This window comes from Apostichopus japonicus, chromosome 9, assembly GCF_037975245.1.
Source record: "Apostichopus japonicus isolate 1M-3 chromosome 9, ASM3797524v1, whole genome shotgun sequence".
NCBI lineage: Eukaryota > Metazoa > Echinodermata > Holothuroidea > Aspidochirotida > Stichopodidae > Apostichopus > Apostichopus japonicus.
Genome location: NC_092569.1, coordinates 13,048,979 through 13,071,698, shown reverse-complemented (window position 1 = coordinate 13,071,698; position 22,720 = coordinate 13,048,979). Strand labels below are relative to the sequence as shown.

General features: G+C 39.5%; 1 protein-coding gene and 1 long non-coding RNA gene across 3 annotated transcripts in view; one reads left to right on the top strand and one right to left on the bottom strand.

The window, feature by feature from the left end:
• Positions 1–80: 80 nt before the first annotated feature.
• Positions 81–22,720, top strand: part of LOC139973066 (fibrinogen-like protein A) — a 28,525-nt gene continuing 5,885 nt past the window's right edge. Inside the window, exons 1-2 of one of the 2 annotated variants that reach the window (XM_071979434.1) lie at positions 81–242; positions 16,235–16,265. In XM_071979434.1, coding sequence (XP_071835535.1) covers positions 180–242; positions 16,235–16,265 — 94 coding nt within the window. In that variant the 5' untranslated portion in view covers positions 81–179. Of the gene's footprint in view, positions 243–12,693; positions 12,854–16,234; positions 16,266–22,720 lie in introns of those variants that run through there. The other variant, XM_071979433.1, reaches the window with a different exon arrangement.
• On the bottom strand, positions 3,926–22,409 carry LOC139973067 (uncharacterized). Its single transcript, XR_011795132.1, has 2 exons — positions 18,909–22,409; positions 3,926–4,238 (listed from the first exon to the last, which is right to left on the bottom strand). It is a non-coding gene; the product is annotated as an uncharacterized lncRNA (long non-coding RNA).

Here is a 22,720-nt window from a genome sequence, read left to right as displayed (position 1 = left end):
TCATATCATTTTCTGGAAAGTTTTCATATGGTTGACACGTATTAGCAATTGTGACGTCCATAGCTGACGTCAATGCAACCCCTGGTTCGTTGAGCTTATAGGGAAGTGTTTAACGTGTCATTCTATTCCTGATACTCGTTGAGTGACCAGCTCATATATACACACCATATATATTCACCATGGAAGGTATCAAGATACAGATGTTATACCAGGCTCTGGTACTTTGTATGCTCTTCCACTTGGTAAGTACCTTCTTTAATCTCAGGGGGAAAAAAAGAGGGGAAGAATATAGGAAGAAGAAGAACAAATCTATGGAAGTTTTCATATTTTTAAAAGATGCGATTTTGTAACGAACATGTTTGGGCGATTTAAGATCTACGATTGTTATTTTGTAAGTTGTTTTGTGGTTGACTAAGAATCAATGTATTATGTATTTTTGAGAGCTCAATGTCTGATAAATATTTTGTAGTTATATTCGGAGACATATATGCAATATTATATTACACTTGTTATGTGTTCAAAAATACAAAAGATTTGGCAGAGTTATAACTAAACGTTGGAAGCTAGCCGAGCCAGCAGTTTAGGCTGACGCAATGCTTTCTTCGTGTGCTAAATGATGTTTTTGCATTACACATAATTGTGTCAAACGATACAATTTTCAATTTATGCGTATAAATATGCAACTATATAAGCTGAATCATTTTTACACCAGTTTCGTAACTTTGAATGAATACACATGATATTGCGTCAGCCGTTAAAGCAGACGAGGGTCTGGTAAGTCGATACGATGGGAGGGGGTACGGGTGGGGTAGCGGTGGGGTAGCGGAGGGGTTTAGCCGGCAGGTCTGGTGAGCTGCAGATTGCAGAGCGGCTCGGTACCGTGGGCAGGACAACAACTGTCGAGGGGCGACAAAAATGTGTCAGAAATATATATATATATATATATATATATATATATATATTAATTTATATATATTTGCATATTTGCATATATTATAAATTCTGGAGAGAAAGCTACGAGGGAATGGTATGGTGGTGGGGTTGGGGGCGCCTTCCATCTTCCATTTCGACTACGTCACTGTGTGTAAATAGGACATACAACTGGAGATCGTTCCGTCCATTGCAGGTAGCCACTGTGTCGTTTCTGTCAGATCTATACGGTGTTTCCACAATATCTGCACACAAAACAACCTGTAGTGTCAAAATATTACATTTTTTATTCAATTTGAAGAAGCATTGGGGAGAGAGACATTGGGCAGGGGGAAAAAGAGGCCTGGGGAAGGGGGAGGGGTAGTCGTAGGGTGTCGGAGCCTCGAAGTACTGATTGTAAATTTTCAGCAGCCTACACTCAGTAGCCTAACCATTCTCACTTTACTAAAGTTAATGGCATTTCATTTCCCTTTCTCATTCCCCTTTCCGTTTCCCTTCCGTAGCTTTTCTTCTCATTAATATTCAGATTACACTTTCTATTTTTGTGGCTTTTTCCGGAGTATTCGCCCTGTTCGATGCTGACTCCTCTACCACATGCATTCCTCTGCTCCCTATCTCCTTTTCATTACCCTCTTTATCCTAATCTCTTCTCATATTCCGTTTCTCCGTTTCTCCTTTTTTACATTTTTTTGCCATTTGTCCATCTATCTCTTCCGTCCTCTCCTCCTCTCCTCTCTCCCCCTCTCCTTCTCTCCCCCTCTCCTCCTCTCCCCTCCCCCTCTCCTCCTCTCCCCCTCTCCCCCTCTCCCCCTCTGCTCCTCTCCCCCTCTCCCCCTCTGCTCCTCTCCTCCTCTGCTCCTCTGCTCCTCTCCTCCTCTGCTCCTCTCCTCCTCTCCCCCTCTCCTCCTCTTCCCCTCTCCCCCTCTCCCCCTCTGCCCCTCTGCCCCTCTCCTCCTCTCCTCCTCTGCTCCTCTGCTCCTCTCCTCCTCTCCTCCTCTCCTCCTCTCCTCCTCTCCCCCTCCCCCATCCCCTCTCCTCCTCTCCTCCTCTCCCCTCCCCCTCCCCCTCTCCTCCTCTCCTCCTCTCCTCCTCTCCTCCTCTCCTCCTCTCTTCCTCAAGCTTCATAACAGATGTTGCAAGCAAATTCGTAAAAAACTGCAAACTTTCAACTTGTAATACACAAATGTAGTTAAATTGATGGAAATTATAGTTTTATGTTGCATCTAAGTCCCTCCCCTTAAACTCCTCCCCCTTAAACCCTACCCATAAAGCCCCTCTCCCTAAAGTCTTCTCCTTAAGCCCTCCCCTTAAAACCCTCCCCTTAAAACCCTCCCCTTAAAAACCCTCCCCTTAAACCCCTCCCATTAGACTCTCCCCCATGATCTTCCCCCTAAAGCCCTCCCCTTAATGCTCTCCCGTTATGCCCTTCTCTTAGAACACTCCCCTTAGTCCCCTCCTCTGAGACCAACCCATTAGACCCTCCCATTAGCCCTGTCAAATATTTGCAAAACAAAACAGCAACATTGTTTACTGCAGAACCTGCCTCTGACTCTCTACCACCATCCTCTGCTCCCCTATTCTCCTTTTCAGTACCCTCTTTATCCTAATCTCTTCTAATATTCGTTTCTCCCTTTTTTACATTTTTTTTGCCATTTGCCCCATCTATCTCTTCCGTCCTCTCCTCCTCTCCTCCTCTCCTCCTCTGCTCCTCTCCCCCTCACCCCCCTCTCCTCCTCTCCCCCTCTCCCCCTCTCCCCCTCTCCTCCTCTCTCCTCCTCTCCTCCTCTCCTCCTCTGCTCCTCTCCTCCTCTGCTCCACTCCTCTGCTCCTCTGCTCCTCTCCCCCTCTCCCCCTCTCCCCCTCTCCCCCTCTCCCCCTCGTCTCCCCCTCTCCCCCTCTCCCCCTCTCCCCCCTCTCCCCCTCTCCTCTCTGCTCCTCTCCTCCTCTGCTCCTCTCCTCCTCTCCCCCTCTCCTCCTCTCCTCCTCTCCTCCTCTCCCTCCTTCTGCTCCTCTGCTCCTCTGCTCCTCTCCTCCTCTCCTCCTCTCCCCCTCCCCTCCCCCCCCCTCTCCTCCTCTCCTCCTCTGCTCCTCTCCTCTTCAAGCTTCATAACAGATGTTTGCAAGCAAATTCTTAAAAAACTGCAAACTTTTCAACTTGTAATACACAAATGTAGTTAAATTGATGGAAATTATAGTTCTATGTTGCATCTAAGTCCCTCCCCTTAAACTCCTCCCCCCTTAAACCCTACCCATAAAGCCCCTCTCCCTAAAGTCTTCTCCTTAAAGCCCTCCCCTTAAAACCCTCCCCTTAAAACCCTCCCCTTAAAAACCCTCCCCTTTAAACCCCTCCCATTAGACTCTCCCCCATGATCTTCCCCCTAAAGCCCTCCCCTTAATGCTCTCCCGTTATGCCCTTCTCTTAGAACACTCCCCTTAGTCCCCCTCCTCTGAGACCAACCCCATTAGACCCCTCCCATTAGCCCTCTCTCTTTACCCCCCCCCCCCTAGGTACATCAGTCAAATTTTTGCAAAACAAAACTGCAACATTGGTTACTGCTGAACCTGCCTCTTTCTCCGCCATCTCCGCTTTCCCCTTCACCCTTTATCTACCCCTTTCCCCCGCACCCTTAATCTACCCCCTGACCCCGCACCCTTAATCTACACCTTTCCCCTCCTCTCTTGCTTTGTCTTTAACCGTTCTAACCCTTTTTCCATTACCGTTTACTCGTCTCCATGTCCCTATTTAGTTTTCTCCTATCCTCTTTTACCTCCCCCACCCCTCCCATTCTCTTTCCATTATCACTTCCCATCGTCGTGAGCCTCGCAGTCGTCCGTCTGATTCTCTTTTCATTGTTTTACGCTGCTTCGCATTGTTCTTCTTACCCTCGGCACATGTTCCCTCTCCATCCCCGGGTCCTCCCCGACGATTTTGCGTAATTCTGAATCATCTTCTGTTGTTCAAATTGCAATTATCATGCCTTATGGATGATTGAAGAAAAAAAAAACTATCATCAGATTTCTGCGACACACGCGACTTTTTCAGAAATATTTTATATTTTAAACACTGACTGTTCTCATGTTACTTTATTTAGTCTGTGTAGCCTTTCCTCTCATTCGAAAGGACCGAGATAGCTGGCCGAAATGAAGGCCACAGCCCATTCTGTAACCGATAGTGCGCTAGGCTATACATATGCCGTGTATAGTCAGAGTGCAACACGTATTTGAAATTGATTAGGAAACTATGAGATTGTTTAAAGGTTTTGTATAAATTAATTTATACAATGATTAAACCACTGTTTATCTCCTACCTCTCCTCTTCCCCTGTTGGTTTCTTTTCTTTCCCTTGTCTACTAATCCCCTTACATGTATATCTTTGTGTTCACCATGCTCATTAACCTGTCTGTATTCTGTGCGTGTTTTTGTACCTTCTGTTACTGATACTTGTCATTTAGCCTTTGAAGAAGATCCTGCTAGGATCGAAACGTCAGGCCAACTTACATTTACACAATTATTAAACCAGGCAGTGAAGCAACCACTTGTACTTCTGGTGTGTGTGTGGGGGGGGGGGGTGGGGGATGGTGTGTGGGGGGGTAACCGACGAACAGGAATATTACAAAAAAAATCCCAGTGAATACATAAAAATATAACACGATAAAATGTTGGTTGCGCCCCCGGACTAAAAATATATGAGCACTAATATTTAAGTATGTTGAAGCACACGTGATGATAACAAAACTTCACCTTTATATAATACAAAATGCTTGTCATTACTACATTAACCATTAATGAATCCCTTTTTCTTTTTCTAACAGGGCTATCCGCAAAGAAACAGAAGGAGAAGGTAAGTGAACCGTTTATTTAAAACTTGGTTATAGACTAGTGTGTATAGATACAATAAAAATCACGGAAAGGGTAAAGATAAAGAGTTTGGTCAGCTGCTCATTGTCATGAAAGATCCCATCCCTCATCCCCATCCCAACACACATATAAACAGACAGACAGACAACCCCCCCCCCCCTCCATCGAAGCTTTGTGACTTATTTGGGTATGTAATATGTCTTTCCGACTTTTGGCTTCTACATTTCAAAAACAGTTACTGATGCGTCCGTTTCTGTCACCTGCAAGTTTGAATGCTCACTGTATGGGTTTCGTACACGCACATTCTCAGGATATTACCCCCCCCCCAAAAAATATATATATATATATATATATATATATATATATATATATATTAACTAACCTTTCACGAATGCAAATTGTCAATATGTCGTCGTTCCGCTCATGCATGACTCGATTCAATTCGACTTACATAAATCATCTGAATTTCAATTTAATTCTTAGAATTCCTATCTGAATAATATATCTCATTCATTATTATCTATACCCAATAATTTTAACCGATTTTTTTTTTTAAGATCCTAAAATAACTATTCATAAAGGTTTATAGGCACTGGGCGTGGTTTCTGATTGAAGGAGTCGAGATGAACTGTTATTGACTGATATCGCAGTTAGGGGGAGGGGTGGGAGGGGGGACGCGAAGGGGATCGGCGTTAATAAAGCTGAATATTCGAAGCCCAGGAAACTGTGGCATTTTCCGTGATTTGGTTTTATCTCCCTAAGTGATTTTAAAGCTTAAATGACATTTTGTTCAGAGAAAGGAATTACAATTATAATTTGTTTTTAAGAAAATTATTGCGAGGCGGTGAGGGCGGAGGTAATACTCCCCACCCTTATTTAATTGCCCCTACGCTTCTAAGGTTTTTATTACAAGTCATTGGGCAAAACAAGTCAGAGATTGTCATTCAGCAGACTGATTGCTTAAAAACACGATGATTAATCAAAATTCCTGTCTAAAAGAATGAATTAATGATGATTTATCTTGTTCCGAGTTTAAAACGTCTGTTAAAGTCGGAACTGGATTTTTTTTACAAGATTTGCTGTAATTTATCTTATACAAAGTCCCTATAACCTTTGCTTTGCGGGATGCTTAACATCAAAGTGTGGGCTCTCCTTTCTAGAAACAAAAACGTCGTTTCCTCTCCTTTAACAATGCACAAACGTCATTGAAAAAGCTAACTTGTGGATTAATTCGAAAGTTGTTCAGTTTTTTTTCAATGGTTTGTTTCCTCGTATTTATCCTTCATCACTACTCTGATGTCATATTTTCAAATAATATATGCACAATAGAAAAAATATATACATATCAACGCTCATAAAATCAGAATTTATTTTTTCAGCTCGAATTTCATTTCCTCTTAGCCTAGCTAATCTTCACAACTTTCGATAACATTTTCCTTGCTATATATAGTTTCATGATTCGATAGTTGTGGTTTATACCTAACTTAAAGCAGCTGTTTGAGGTAACATCTATTTCGATGTAAATTTGATTTCAAATTCCATCAAAATGTAATTAAAAACAGTTGGACCACAGCAAAATGTGTTATTCTTAAAATATGACTTTCGGAAGAAATTTAATATTGATATTATATAATAGGTCTAAGAATAATAAATAAGGACAAAATAAAAGGATTTCAGTTAGGTACTATTTTTCTCTATGGCTATTTGCGTTTCAAGCTATTTTCACCTCTAAATATTTGGTCAGAAAAAAGCGTCATCGAGATAACAATATACCTTTCTACAAAATAAGTTGACAATTTCCAGACAATTGTTGAGATAGCAAGATAATGCCTTGGCAAAATAGAGGGGGAAAAAGAGTGACATCACAATGTTTAGAAGTCTTGGTAAAATATGGTAGCAATTGCTTTTTAAAACAAATTGATTTATTTTACTATAATTAATATATGATCAAATTATTTAACAAAATGACCAATTCCCTGCATTTTAATTAGTTAGTAGAATTTTCGTCATTTCGCAACAAAATGATGAATTAAACTCTCACCAGAATGATATCGGAAAAAAATCTTAATTTTTTGACTGCATCTATAAATGTTTCTATGTAATGATGTGTTGCTCCTGCAGAAATAAAGTATTCTTCGATATTTTTTATACGTTTTACTTGTTATCAATACTAAGCTACCTCTTAGTGCTGCATGCACTGTTCTCTATAGGGTTGAAGGTGGGAATGGGGGGGGGGGGGTGTACGAGGGGGACGTGTACACCCACACTCCTTGGGTCCGTGCTTAGATTTAATTGTTGCTAAAAAAAACAAAGAATGATCTTGCGTTTTTGGTTGAATGCGTCAATGCATTCCAAGTCTAGTACTAACTAAATTTAAATATTTTAATATATAACATTAAATGTCCTTTTTTCCTCTTTGTCTAACAACAGAAATGATCTCTTTACGTCTAAGCATTTATGAGTGATGTGGTTTTATCTTTCAAAGAAAGTTTACCATAATGGAATGGATTTATTCTCCTTATGTTTCAATTTTTTTGGGACAAACGGTTTACAATTTCAAAACTGTAAACGTGTCGTTTTCAAGTTTTGACCATTTGTAGTTACTATGTTGTTGTTGTTTGTTGACGTTTCGATTTTTTTTAACCTTCCAGGTGGCTTATTCTATTATCAACAAAGTGAATATCCCAAGGATTGTCAGGACATCTTAAATCAATGTAGCGACCCAGCTGAAATTCATGACGGTGTTTACGTTATCAAACCTGAAGGGTTGCCGGAACCCATCGAGGTATTCTGTGATATGAATGGAGGAGGCTGGACTGTAAGTATATTATAGCAAATTAGTTTATAAAAGCTGTTTCGTAAAGCCGCAGTGTGCTTGCTAATCGAAATTTAATTCTAGTCAGCTATACCCATTTTTAGGTATAGTCCAACTATATCTTTAATGTTCTGATCTTTTTAACGATCCTCAACAATAAAAGTACCCGAATGGCGGTAAAACATTTCAAATGTGGAACAGAAATTAAGAAAGGGTTTGAGGAACTTTACACAACGTATAGGCACAGGCATATACTTGATCCCACACGTCCTAGAACACGGTATATAGTATTTTTCTCTCTTTGACCTTTGTTTAATTTTCATAAACTTTATTTATACATTTTATTTTCTCCAAAAACTAAAACAAAGTTAACCAAAAATTTGCATATGAAAAGTAATTTATCAATCCATATTCCATAGTTTTACCCAGAACTTCCGATAAATGATCATCAACATTATATACTGGAATAATTAGTATATTTATCCCATACCTGTCACTGACCTGTTCCAGACCTGTCACAGACTAGTCTATAAGAATTGTCTCAGAGTTGTCTTAGACTTGTCTTAGACTCGGATGAACTGGACTAGGACTTTCACTAGGATCAACTCGACTGTACAGCCGTGTGATCTTGTAATGAACACATGATGTTGGGAATTTTCCTCCAAACTCCATTCAGGGTTTTTAAGATAATTTAAAAATATTTTCAAAATTCAGATAGATACCGTATGTAAATTATTAGTTTTTTATTTTCTTGTTTTTTTGGTTATTATATAACATATCACCGTGATAATTGAATGTTTCTTTTAGTTTCAAATGACATGTTTGTTTTGCTTTACAGGTCATCCAACGTCGTATTGATGGAACTATTGACTTTAATCGTCATGACAATGCGTACAAGAATGGATTTGGGTTTTTGAATCACGAGTTTTATATGGGTAACGAGAACTTGGCATATTTAACCAACCAAAAAGAATATACACTGAAAATTGACATGGAGACAACATCAGGTGTTGGGAACGTGACTTACGGCTTTTTCCGGATATCGGACGAGAACAGCAGCTACAAGCTAGTTTCACTCGGACAGTTTACTGTAGTATCAGGTAAGCCTGACATTTAATATAAATGCAACAGCTGTGAAGTTTTGCATTTTGCGTTAAATCTCTCCCTTTGTCAATCTTATTACTTCTGTTCTTGACTCTCATAAGGTAAACATTCGTCTACTTCTCACGAGATGGACACGTCTCTACACCGATAACAAAATGAGAATGAAAAGAAAACAAATGAATACTTCATGTTATCATATTTTGTAACTGTTTTAATCGATCTCTTTAAAGATGTGCAGTAAAGATTTACAAAGGAGAGTCTTTTTCATTAAATCTCCTACACAAATAATCGTCGCGTATAAGGGTCTGCAAGCTTGCTATGATATTCACCGTTATCTTATATCTGGAAACGTAGCTCAAAGAACACATACATATATACACACAAACACTCTTACACACATGTCGTAATTTTGTTTTCATTGTTCTGGATTTCCATCTCATTATTACAATTTCAATATATATATATATATATATATATATGTGTGTGTGTGTGTGTGTGTGTGTATAATACAGAGGTTTGTCTTTGTCATTCCTTCACTGTTATCTTAATGACAATGTAATTAACAGAGGCAGTGGCAGACTGAGACAGCCGTACACGAGAACTAATCGCTATCGTAACTCGTTCACTCCCCGTGCAATCAAACTTTTCAATGTCAACTTACGTCGCTAGGCTGTTGCAATAATCTTTTATCTTGTCCTTGTCTTACTGTTTATCATTCTCATTCTTTAATCTCCATCTGTATATATCCTGATTTATTTTCCTATGCTCATATATTTTTGTACTGTTTTGAACTTTTATGTGCGAGACATTAATTTCCTTATTTGGAGCAATAAAGTTTTACTTACTTACTTCCAGGTACCGGGTTCACCGATGAGATGAGTGGTTCTCTGTCTCAAAGTTTCACGACAGTAAATGGTACCTCTACTTGTACAGCGTGGTGGCTCGACAATAGTAGCCAAGATTCATGTGATAAAGGAAACATGAATGTCGACTATTCATCGCTTACTTGGGGAAACAAGCCTGTTACATACTCTCAAATGTCAGTGATCCAGCGGAACACATCGTAAACGTGACCACGCATGCGCATACGTCACTAATTATATCTCTGAGTTCAACCTACCGCTTATTGTTCCTACCAGTTTTGTTTGCTGCATCTCATTAGCTAAACAATTTTATTTATGGACACTATCTGTTCCCCATTATTATTGTTATTGCTATACACGATCCATGAAGAACATACAAGTAGAAGATTCAAATAGTCTGTTGGCAGTTTTTTTTTTAAATAATATTCCATTTAACGATCTTCTGTCAGTTAAAATGTTAACCCAAAAAAAGTTGTACACTTATCAAGAAAAAGTCTCCGTTCAAACACGTCTGTCGCACATTATAATCATCATAGATTTGCTTGCATTTAACTCTCCAAGTCAGGGAGACAACATTTCAAAATCGCAAATCTCCGCCAAAACACTGTAGACCAATCAGCCAGCATCAAAGAAGAAAAGAAAAATCACTTCATAAAAGTTATGTTGCAATATGCAAATGCAAAAAAAAACACGTTTGAGAAACATCAGAACACATACTTTCGAATGAATATTCATGATGCTGTCACTCCAATTGGAAGCAAGGATTGGGCTCATGCTTTTGGCGCGTTTACAACCCGATTCAACAAGCCCCCACCCCCCCCCCCCCTGTCCATATTGGGAACTCGGAAGACCGCGAAGGGTCAGCTCATTGACATGGGGTCGTTTATTTATGGATATAAACAAGAATGACGCATGTAAATAGACGTAGAGTAAACCGTGACTAAGCCCTCTTAATAATATCATCATCTATAGATTTTCGAAGGTAACAGTTGGCTCTCTGATCTCCTGAATCGCAACTTTGAACAATTTAAAGATAAGTAAATTGGCATCGTAATAGACATGTTCTTTATTACTACTAAATGGATATATATATTCTATAGCTTAGTGCCACACATGCGCACAATTCGTAGCAACTTTTTTCTTAATTTTCTCTCAATGCGCTTATTGAATAAGCAAATCCTGCTTGTGATCATAAATAATGTAGTGATTAGGGTGGGTTGGGGGTGGGTGGTGGGGCGGGGAGGGAAGAGTAGCAGGCCTTTTCTAACAGACATGTATTAGTTTGAAATTGACGCCGTCCTTGAAAGGTTTGACGTATAAAGTAATATAATATGTTTGGTGCCTTTGTATAATAATTTCCAGATGGGGCTTTCTAGTAGTTGTACACTACCCATATATTATCAAGTTTCAAAATAAATGTACCGATGAATCCGATGTTACAATGTTCTTATGTATGGCACGAATTTACAAAGATAATAAATTGCTGACATAAAAGAAAGTTAAATGTTTTTGTGTGTGCGTCTGTGTGTGTTTGTGTGTGTGACTTATAATAGTTGTTCCCGTTCTCTTGCGTTCTAATACACATCTTTTGATTGTGATTTAAAAAAAAAAGCAATTAGAAACAGTTCCCGAAACTGAACACTATGATGTCCGATGTCATTTTTATTTACATACGCGACAACTTGTAACCTTATCGATGTATCGATTCGATATATATATATATATATATATATATATTATATATATATATATTATATATATATATTATATAATATATATATATATATATATATATATATATATATATATATATATATATATATGATATCATAAAATGTCCTCGACCTGAAATATATAATTGTGACCTTCGACCTGGATCAAAACTCCATAGTAACCTATACAGATCGATTGGTAATCCAGAAATGTAAAGGGAACATGCACAACTCGATTATAAAAACCTATATATATGACGTCACCCTTACGTCAGGATCTGACCATGTGACCATAACGATGAGTGAATTGCGTGACTAGATTAGGACTCCAGTTAGTCTGAATTTTTCTGTCTAAATTTTGGAAAATGGTACGCGAATAACCAAGGCTTAATTTACACAACTTTTCTGTTGAATTATCTCCGTTGGGCTAAATCAATGATTGAATAAACACCGTACATATAGGACGGGTATATCTTGGTAACCTCAGAGTGAAGGTTTCAATGGTGATGACATAATTTTTCCGACCAATCATGAGTGACTATTTACACATAATTGCAAACCTGTCTGGGCAAAACAATCGCTGCCGGGTCGTTGCAAGTTTTTTTTTTATTCTTACAAGATCAGTTTATGGTTTTCCAATCTGAATTAACTTTCTAAACTGAAAAGATTCCAAAGTTTCAATTACAATGTTTGAATTGGAAGCCACCCGACGTGAAAGTTGTAACCCATAAGCCCATGTGAACTTCTTCCACATTATTGGTCGCTTAAAAGTGCCGTAAAAAAATAACTACCTGATTATTAAGGCTAGCGTTAATCCTGCTACAGATTGGGATTATTGTTTGGGATAATGCTTAGTCGAGGTAAATAAAAAATGTGGCTGTTGTTACGTCATTTGACGTCACAGAATTAAGCCTGTACAGACATGAACAAACCCCATAATACGCTCTCTGTACCTGACACGGGCAGCCACTGCATCTGTAATCTACAACGGGAAAGATGGTGGATCTTAAAAGAAAGAAGAAAAATACTCCCAAAAAACGCCAAGCAGACTTCCTTTTGAATTCTTTGGATTGAACACAAAAATGTTCATACATTATTAAGATATTAACCTAATACGGTAATAAATCAGACCCTTAAATTATCATTGTTTCATTATGTTGGTCACTATAAAAGCAGATCAATAGGATACTTCGTATCTCTTCATTTGAGTTTTTTTGTTTTTGTTTTGTTTTTTTGACTGGAACAAGAAAAAACACACATATTAGAAGATAATTTACGTTAAGCTTGGAATACCCCCATAATGACTGATTCTACGTGTCGTGTTTTGATTTCTCATATCATTTTCTGGAAAGTTTTCATATGGTTGACACGCATTAGCAATTGTGACGTCCATGGCTGACGTCAATGCAACCCTGGTTCGTTGAGCTTATAGGGAAGTGTTTAACGTGTCATTCTATTCCTGATACTCGTTGAGTGACCAGCTCATATACACACCATATATATTCACCATGGAAGGTATCAAGATACAGATGTTATACCAGGCTCTGGTACTTTGTATGCTCGTTCACTTGGTAAGTACCTTCTTTAATCTCAGGGGGAAAAAAGAGGGGAAAGAAGAAGAACAAATCTATGGAAGTTTTCATATTTTTTTTTTTTTCATTTTTAAAAGATGCGATTTTGTAACGAACATGTTTGGGCGATTTAAGAACTACGATTGTTATTTTGTAAGTTGTTTTGTGGTTGACTAAGAATCAATGTATTATGTATTTTGGAGAGCTCAATGTCTGTTAAATATTCTGTTGTTATATTCGGAGACATATTTGCAATATTATATTACACTTGTTATGTGTTCAAAAATACAAAAGATTTGGCAGAGTTAGAACTACATGTTGGAAGCTAGCCGACCCAGCAGTTTAGGCTGACGCAATGCTTCCTTCGTGTGCTAAATGATGTTTTTTGCATTACACATAATTGTGTCAAACGACACAATTTTCAATTTATGCGTATAAATATGCAACTATATAAGCTGAATCATTTTTACACCAGTTTCGTAACTTTGAATGAAAACACATGATATTGCGTCAGCCGTTAAAGCTGACGAGAGTCTGGTAAGTCGATACGATGGGAGGGGGTACGGGTGGGGTAGAGGTGGGGTAGCGGATGGGTTTAGCCGGCAGGTCTGGTGAGCTGCAGATTGCAGAGCGGCTCGGTGCCGTGGGCAGGACAACAGCTGTCGAGGGGCGATAAAAATGTGTCAGAAAGGTATATATATATATATATATATATATATATATATATATATATATATATTAATTTATATATATTTGCATATATTATAAATTCTGGAGAGAAAGCTACGAGGGAATGGTATGGTGGTGGGGTTGGGGGCGCCTTCCATCTTCCATTTCGACTACGTCACTGTGTGTAAATAGGACATCCAACTGGAGATCGTTCCGTCCATTGCAGGTAGCCACTGTGTCGTTTCTGTCAGATCTATACGGTGTTTTCACAATATCTGAACATAAAACAACTGTAGTGTCAAAATATTACATTTTTTATTCAATTTGAAGAGGCATGGGGAGGGGGGAAGAGGCATGGGGTGGGGGAGGAAGAGACATTGGGTAGGGGAAAAAGAGGCCTGGGGAAGGGGGAGGGGTGGTCGTAGGGTGTCGGAGCCTCGAAGTACTGATTGTAAATTTTCAGCAGCCTACACTCAGTAGCCTAACCATTCTCACTTTACTAAAGTTAATGGCATTTCATTTCCCTTTCTCATTCCCCTTTCCGTTTCCCTTCCGTAGCTTTTCTTCTCATTAATATTCAGATTACACTTTCTATTTGTGTGGCTTTTTCCGGAGTATTCGCCCTGTTCGATGCTGACTCCTCTACCACATGCATTCCTCTGCTCCCTATCTCCTTTTCATTACCCTCTTTATCCTAATCTCTTCTCATATTCCGTTTCTCCTTTTTTACATTTTTTTGCCATTTGCCCATCTATCTCTTCCGTCCTCTCCTTCTCTCCTCCTCTGTTCCTCTCCCCCTCACCCCCTCTCCTCCTCCTCCTCTCCCCCTCTCCCCCTCTCCCCCTCTCCCCCTCTCCCCCTCTCCCCCTCTCCCCCTCTCCCCCTCTCCCCCTCTCCCCCTCTCCCCCTCTCCCCCTCTCCCCCTCTCCCCCTCTCCCCCTCTCCCCCTCTCCCCCTCTCCTCCTCTCCCCTCTCCTCCTCTGCTCCTCTCCTCCTCTGCTCCTCTCCTCCTCTGCTCCTCTGCTCCTCTCCCCCTCTCCCCCTCTCCCCCTCTCCCCCTCTCCTCCTCTGCTCCTCTCCTCCTCTCCTCCTCTCCTCCTCTGCTCCTCTGCTCCTCTGCTCCTCTGCTCCTCTGCTCCTCTGCTCCTCTGCTCCTCTCCTCCTCTCCTCCTCTCCCCCTCCCCCATGCCCCTCTCCTCCTCTCCTCCTCTCCTCCTCTCCTCTTCAAGCTTCATAACAGATGTTGCAAGCAAATTCTTAAAAAACTGCAAACTTTTCAACTTGTAATACACAAATGTAGTTAAATTGATGGAAATTATAGTTCTATGTTGCATCTAAGTCCCTCCCCTTAAACTCCTCCCCCTTAAACCCTACCCATAAAGCCCCTCTCCCTAAAGTCCTCTTCTTAAAGCCCTCCCCTTAAAACCCTCCCCTGAAAAATCCTCCCCTTAAACCCCTCCCATTAGACTCTCCCCCATGATCTTCCCCCTAAAGCCCTCCTCTTAATGCTCTCCCGTTATGCCCTTCTCTTAGAACACTCCCCCTTAGTCCCCTCCCCTGAGACCAACCCATTAGACCCTCCCATCAGCCCTCTCTCTTTACCCCCCCCCCCCCCGAGGTACATCAGTCAAATTTTTGCAAAACAAAACTGCAACATTGGTTACCGCTGAACCTGCCTCTTTCTCCGCCATCTCAGCTTTCCCTTTACCCTTTATCTACCCCTGACCCCGCATCCTTAATCTACCCCTTTCCCCGCACCCTTAATCTACACCTTTCCCCTCCTCTCTTGCTTTGTCTTTAACCGTTTACCCTTTTTCCATTTACCGTTTACTCGTCTCCATGTCCCTATTCAGTTTTCTCCTATCCTCTTTTACCCCCCCCCCCCTCCCATTCTCTTTCCATTATCACTTCCCATCGTCGTGAGCCTCGCAGTCGTCCGTCTGATTCTCTTTTCATAGTTTTACTCTGCTTCGCATTGTTCTTCTTACCCTCGGCACATCTTCCCTCCTCCATCCCCGGGTCCTCCCCGACGATTTTGCGTAATTCTGAAGCTTCTTCTGTTGTTCAAATTGCAATTATCATGCCTTATGGATGATTGAAGAAAAAAAACCCATCATCAGATTCCGCAACACACGCGACTTGTCAGAAATATTTTATAAACACTGACTGTTCTCATGTTATTGGTGAAAATGCTCTGTATTTAGTCTGTGTAGCCTTTCCTCTCATTCGAAAGGACCGAGATAGCTGGCCGAAATGAAGGCCACAGCCCATTCTGTAACCGATAGTGCGCTAGGCTATACATATGCCGTGAAGACAGAGTGCATCACTTATTTGAAATTGATTAGGAAACTATGAGATTATTTAAAGGTTTTGTATAAATCAATTTATACAATGATTAAACCAGGCAGTGAATCAACCCCTTGTACTTCTGGTGTGCGTGTGTGTGTGGGGGGGGGGGGGGGGTGGGGGGGGGTGGGGGGAGGGGTAACTGACAAACAGGAATATTACAATAATATCCGAGTGTATATACAGTACATAAAAATATAACACGATAAAATGTTGGTTGGGCCCCCGGACTAAAAATACTTTAGCAGTAATATTTAAGTATGTTAAAGCACACGTGATGATGACCAAACTTCACCTTTATATAATACAAAATGCTTGTCATTACTACATTAACCATTAATGAATCCCTTCTTCTTCTTCTAACAGGGCTATCCGCAAGAAACTGCAGAAGGAGAAGGTAAGTGAACCGTTTATTTAAAACTTGGTTATAGACTATAGTGTATAGATACAATAAAAATCACGGAAAGGGTAAAAAGATAAGAGTTTAGCCAACTGCTCATTGTCATGAAAGATCCCTTCCCTGACCCCCACTCCAACACACACATATAGACAGACAGACAGACAACCTCCCCCCTCCCCCTCCATCGAAGCTTTGGGACTTATTTGGATATTTTTTACTTTGGGATATATTGCTTCTACGTTTCGAAAACAGTCACTGATGCGTCCGTTTCTGTCACCTGCAAGTTTGAATGCGCACTGTATGGTTTCGTACAGGATTTTACCCCCCGAAAAAGATAAATAAAAAAGGGAGAAACTTTAGACCAGGGGTGGGCAACCTTCTGCCCGCGGGCCACATGCGGCCCGCCAGTGATTTTTCTGCGGCCCGTGAGATGTCTCAAGATAAAGAAAACAATCAATCTATTTTACATCATCACAAAAAAAAACCCCAGCTAGCTGCTTAGAATTTATCTGCACTAATGATGCTGTCAGTTAGGCCTATTATCCCCATTAATGATCAACTGTACTGTATTGACATTATGTTTTTTGTGAATACATAATGATTAAGTACACACACCTATTGCTTGAAAGTCCTCGGAATCAAATGTTTGAAATCAACAGCAGGTCGTTGGTTAGGTGCGGCCCAGTCAATTTTTTCACCCCTTATATCTGGCCCATTCATTCAAAAAGGTTGCCCACCCCTGCTTTAGACACTTCATATAATAATCGTTGAAAACAATTCCTTGTATAAAATAGAGTTCTTTGGGAATACTTAATTATAAACCCACCTCATTTGAGGCTATCTGTTTATATTTTCTATCGTATTATATATGTATTCAATTTCAAGAGTCGTGTTTCCTCGAAACTCAAATTGCAGATATAATATAACCATCTGTAAGTTTGTATATATTCCAACCTTGATCAAGTGAGATACCATCCTGGTTGGCTGTAATCCAAGCTTTATATCTCTAGGTAGCCTATATGTAAATCTATGAAAGCCAACTACCTTCCTTATATAATATTGCAGTGACCTCTGGCATAACTGTCTGGGAATGATGCAGATACATTAGGGGTAATATGAAACGCTTAGGTGCCACCAAAAAGTAAATAACAAATTTGATTTCCATCCATTTGTTCTTACAATTATAGTTTAATTACAAAATTATCTACATAATAGTTTGATATATTTAATTGTCAAAGGTGCGCAAACAAAACAGAGTTCGATATGAGTTCAACCATCTCCGTTTAATAACCAAACTGGAATTTTGAATTGAATTGAATGGGATGGAATGGAATGGAATGGAATGGAATGATATTCCTCTACTAACATCGGAAAGCTGCATAGCAGTTTTGATATTTTCAATGAATAGGCTGCAGCATTGTGGATGGTACTTCAAAGCTTCCATTCGGAACGCAAGCATCGTTTCCTCGATTTAAAAGCGCTCTTCAGACGAGGAAGTAGGTATACGAGACATACTAGTAAAGACGCAGATAATACAATCTATAAACAGAATAACCGGGAAACAAAATACAAAGTATAGTATCTATAGTTATATGTAACAAACTTTGTTTAAATGATTTGACCTATATTTTCGTCATAAAATCATGGTTTCTGAAGGGACACAATTTTATCTCAAATGTGTTGTCCCGTATGACAGCTTTCGACACGGTTATCATACTAATATTGTAAGCTTTACTTAAATAAAACCTTTCTTTTAACTTATTCAGTTTTTGATTATCGTTAGAGTTTGATAAATTTGGGGAACGTTGGTCTTCTTGCACTGCACCGACCATCACTATGTGTCCTCCCATATCCATCCTCTCTCCTCATTTTGATGCACATTATCTTTTTAAATAATAAAGTAAGACGTTCGATCATACAATATATATACAGAATAACCGGGAAATAAAAAGTATTAGTATCTATACAGTTATATGAAACAAACCTTGTTTAAGTGTTTTGACCTATATTTTCGACATAAAATCATGGTTTCTGAAGGGATACAATTTGATCTAAACTGTTTTGTCCCGAATATATAAGGAAAACATATCAAGAAAAAGAAACGTGTTTTAAACAGCATCTGAATACGTATGATTTGAACACCATCTGAACACCGTATGTACAACGTATGAACACCATATGAACACCACCTGAACACCGTATGAACACAATATGATCTGAAGTCATTCAAACTATTGTACATGTTTAGTTTGAACCTTTATTGCTGCTTCGCTGCAGTGTATTGGTTCGCGATATTACCAAACTTACAAAATCGGATAATATTCAAAACTAGATTGTATACTTGATAAAATTAAAATATGCTGCTTGAGCTCCTCATCAAGGTAATAAACAGTGTTGGATCATGGATTTTAGAAAAAAGGGTGGGGTAGTCCTGGGGTGGTAGGAAGGACTACCGGGATATCCAACATAAAAACAAAATCATGATTGCAAATGGTGCATTCTGAAACGTGAATATAATTTAGATCTATAGTTATATATAAGTATAATTTTCTCCAAACCTTTCTGTCTTTGTCCTTCTCCAGTTAATTCCCTGCCCCTTCCCTATATCCTCTCTTTGTCCCTCCACTGTTTATCTCCTACCTCTCCTCTTCCCCTGTTGGTTTCTTTCTTTCTTCTCTCCATCCCTTGTCTACTAATCCCCTTACGTGTTTTTGTCCCTTCTGTTACTGTTACTTGTCATAGCCTTTGAAGAAGATCCTGCTAGGATCGAAACGTCAGGCCAACTTACTTTTACACATTAAAGTATAATTGTACTAACAATTGGGTTTGCTTTTAACTGATGTTGAACTGATGTTGAACAGATGAACAAGTGTGTGTGTGTGTGTGTAGAGGGGAAGGGGGGGGGGCGGTTTCAACTTACGTTATTGCTTGAAATGAAACTGGAGAACCCGTAGTCGATCTAATGGGCCACACTGTTATGGAAGTCACTTCGGAGTTCATTATCGCATTGACCGGAACATCACAAATGATATAAAAACCGACGTTTATGATAATCTTAACACTTCATCGATTTATTAAATATAATACAAATACCAATGCATTATTATGAGAAAATGAATATATGGGACCTGTACTCTCAATCTGGTGTCTGATTGTCACTCGTTCTATATAATATAATGTTTCGATTAATATTGTCTATATCTGACGACATTTTCACAATTGAATGGCCTTAAAATTTCACTTCATTAATTTTTCATTGCACAATGACTGTATGACGCTAGATAAGTGGCACTGAAGGAATTAATAACTAACTAAATTAATAAACCATGACTATACATGAAACCGACTAAGGAGCAAAAGAATAGGAAGGAAGGGTTATATCAGTTTTGTGGAACTGGTAGTTGTTTAGTGGTCCCAAGTCTTAGTTGAGGTCGGTGATTTGAGACTTAATAGGAAAGATCCAATCGATTTTTTTTCCGTTTTACGTTCAGTTCTTGATTTGAAGTTAGAAGCAAATAAAAGAGAATTTCTATGAAGATTGAAAAGTTCGGAAACGGGGAATCTTGCAAAGTTATCACGAATTGATTTTTTGTGATTACTAAAACGTATGCGGCACCGAGGGCTTGTTTCTCCTACATAATATTGCCCTCTTTACAAAGAATACAGCAGAATATGTAAATAACTTTGCTACATTCACAAGAGAGGGAAGGGGGTCTTATACCATAGTCAACATTGGGAATTCTGACCACGGTGCCCGGGGTAACATGGGGGGGGGAGCATATTTTACACCGAGGTTCTCCGCAACGGAAATTACCTGCGGAGGTGGAAACTGGGTAAGGAATTCTGGAGGAAGTGAGCAGAAATCTAAGGCTGGGGATTGATGAAAAGCTAGCATGTTAAGGGGTGTGTGTGGGGGGAGGGGGTTACCTTAAACGATTTTCCTACAGACTTCTTCGTCTTTGAATGAAGCAAAATAATGTTTGATAGAGCTCGTAAAGGATTTGATGAGGGGGGTTGTATAGTTAGTTACAAACGGAATGCGTGTGTTTGGATTTTTGGACTTGTATTTTAGTATAAGTCCTCACGGTTCAGTTTGTCGGCCCTAGAAAAACCCTGTCTAATTAAGTGAAGGTGGTATCCGACGTTCAAGAAATCATCAGTTGAAATGGATAGCTAGTGTTTTATAATCACGTGGGTAGGAGCAAATGCGTTTGAGTCAATGGCTATAAACAATAGAACTCTTGAGACTATGTGGGTGAAATTACTATATTAAAGTGTAAATACATATGAATATCAGTAGGCTTATAATAGACCGAAGTGGTTAAGGAATATACTATACCCAACTTGACTAGAACATCTACAAATTATAGTTGGTGTTTAGATACTGCTACAAAAAATGTAATGCTCTCATGAAATGAATTTTCATGTTCAAAGAAAGGCTTGAGCGAATTCTTCACCATGTGGCCAGACGAAAAATATTTCGTCATTGTATCTATAATAATGTTGCGGCTTAAGTATAGATAAGTGGATAGCATTTCCTATTCCAATTTGTGCATAGATATGTTGGCGTAGCATGGTGCACAGTTTAATGCCCATAGTGGTACCCTTGATGTTTACCATTAAAAGAGGAATAATTATTACCTACCATAAAACGTAAAATATGACCCAAAATGTTGACAAGCGAGAACTCCCTCATCATGAGGGATATTGGTTTATACAAAGAGGTATTCCATGGTTACATGGTATTCCATGATATTCCATGGTATTCCATATGCATGGTATTCCATGGTATTCCATGGTTACATGGTATTCTATAGTATTCCATGGTTACAAGTATAGACCTAATCGGTAACGATTGAATATTATTAAGGATCCTCAAAAATATGTAACTAGGTTTTGAGATGGAAAGGTGAAGGGATGGTGGATGTGGGGGAGGGGTGAGAAGGGGGAACAGATTCCCGATTAGTGTTCGATGTTGTTGAAATTGACGACTGCGGATGCTCTTCGCACGCTTAAACTTCATGATTGTAAACACTTTTAAAGGGGAAGTAGCCCCCCCCCCCCTCTTGCCATTATCTGGTTTATGCTAGTAGTTTGTTGTTGATGGAATTCCAAACCTCACTAACAAAAAGAATCCAGGTATTTTACTGTTATCGTGACCGTGTTAGGAATGGATACAAAACCAGGGAAGAGGTTAAGGTTACATTTCTTTCGATGAATTGATAAATATGTCTGGTTGAAGGTATTATATATACTGCCAAAGTTACGGTGTTAAATTTAACACCAGTTGGTGTTAAATGTGTATCCTTCTTGGAGTGGACATTTGCCAACACCAGCCAACACCAGCTGGTGTTGTTGAATCAATACCATCTTATGAATCATTTTCGTTACACAAAAGAGGTGTTAAATTTAGTGAACTTGGTGTTCCTTTTTGTTTACGATGCTTGGTGTTGAAATAACCCTGACGGTGTTGCCTCTTTTAAATCAAATATGGTTTTTCTTATTTATCCTTTCATAGTTTAATTAATGGCGTGCGCCGATCGCAAGATGGGTAAGACCATGCATGGTATTCAAATTGCGGGTCGCGACCGTTTTGACTAGTATTGTCAAAGTATCGCACAAACTTCGACAGTAAAAGAAAACTTAACAAACACAAAACATGATCGATATTTTGATGTGGAATAATTTTGAATTTAAATTTAAAAGTTTCTACATAGAACACCATTTTTCAACAAAGCACCCTGTATAATTTTAAAATGTTCTCACATGTGCATGAGAGGAGCTGGGGATAAATCCTCCCCGTGGGGCCCCTTTTCGAGGTCACAGCATTCGCCACTGGAGGGTCGTCAAGATGCCCAAGGAGAAAAGTAGAGTCACAAGGGGGGGGGGTGAGGGGAGGGGCGGAGGATTGACACCCGAGTGATCTGCCACTTAACCAAACAATCACACTAAGGACTATAAAAAAAATCGTGTTTTTGTGTTTATTTGAATAATATCTCATTCATTATTAACTATACCCAATAATTTTAACAGATTTAATTTTTTAGATCCTAAACTAACTATTAATCAAGGTTTATAGGCACTGAACGTGGTTTTTGATTGAAGGAGGTGAGGTGAACTGTTATTGACTGATATCGCAGTGAGGATGGGGTGGGGGAGGGTTGGGTGGGGGGAGTCTTGGACGCGAAGGGGGTCGGCTCTAATAAAGCTTACTATTCGAAGCCCAGGAACGGCATTTTCAGTGATTTGGTTTTTCTCTCCCTGAGTGATTTTAAAGCTTAAATGACATGTTTGTTTTCAGAGAAAGGAATTACAATTATAATTTTTTTTTTTAGAAAATGATTGCGAAGCGGTGGGGGCGGAGGTAATACTCCCCACCCTTATTTAATTGCCCCTACGCTTCTAAGGTTTTTATTACAAGTCATTGGGGAAACAAGTCAGAGATTGTCATT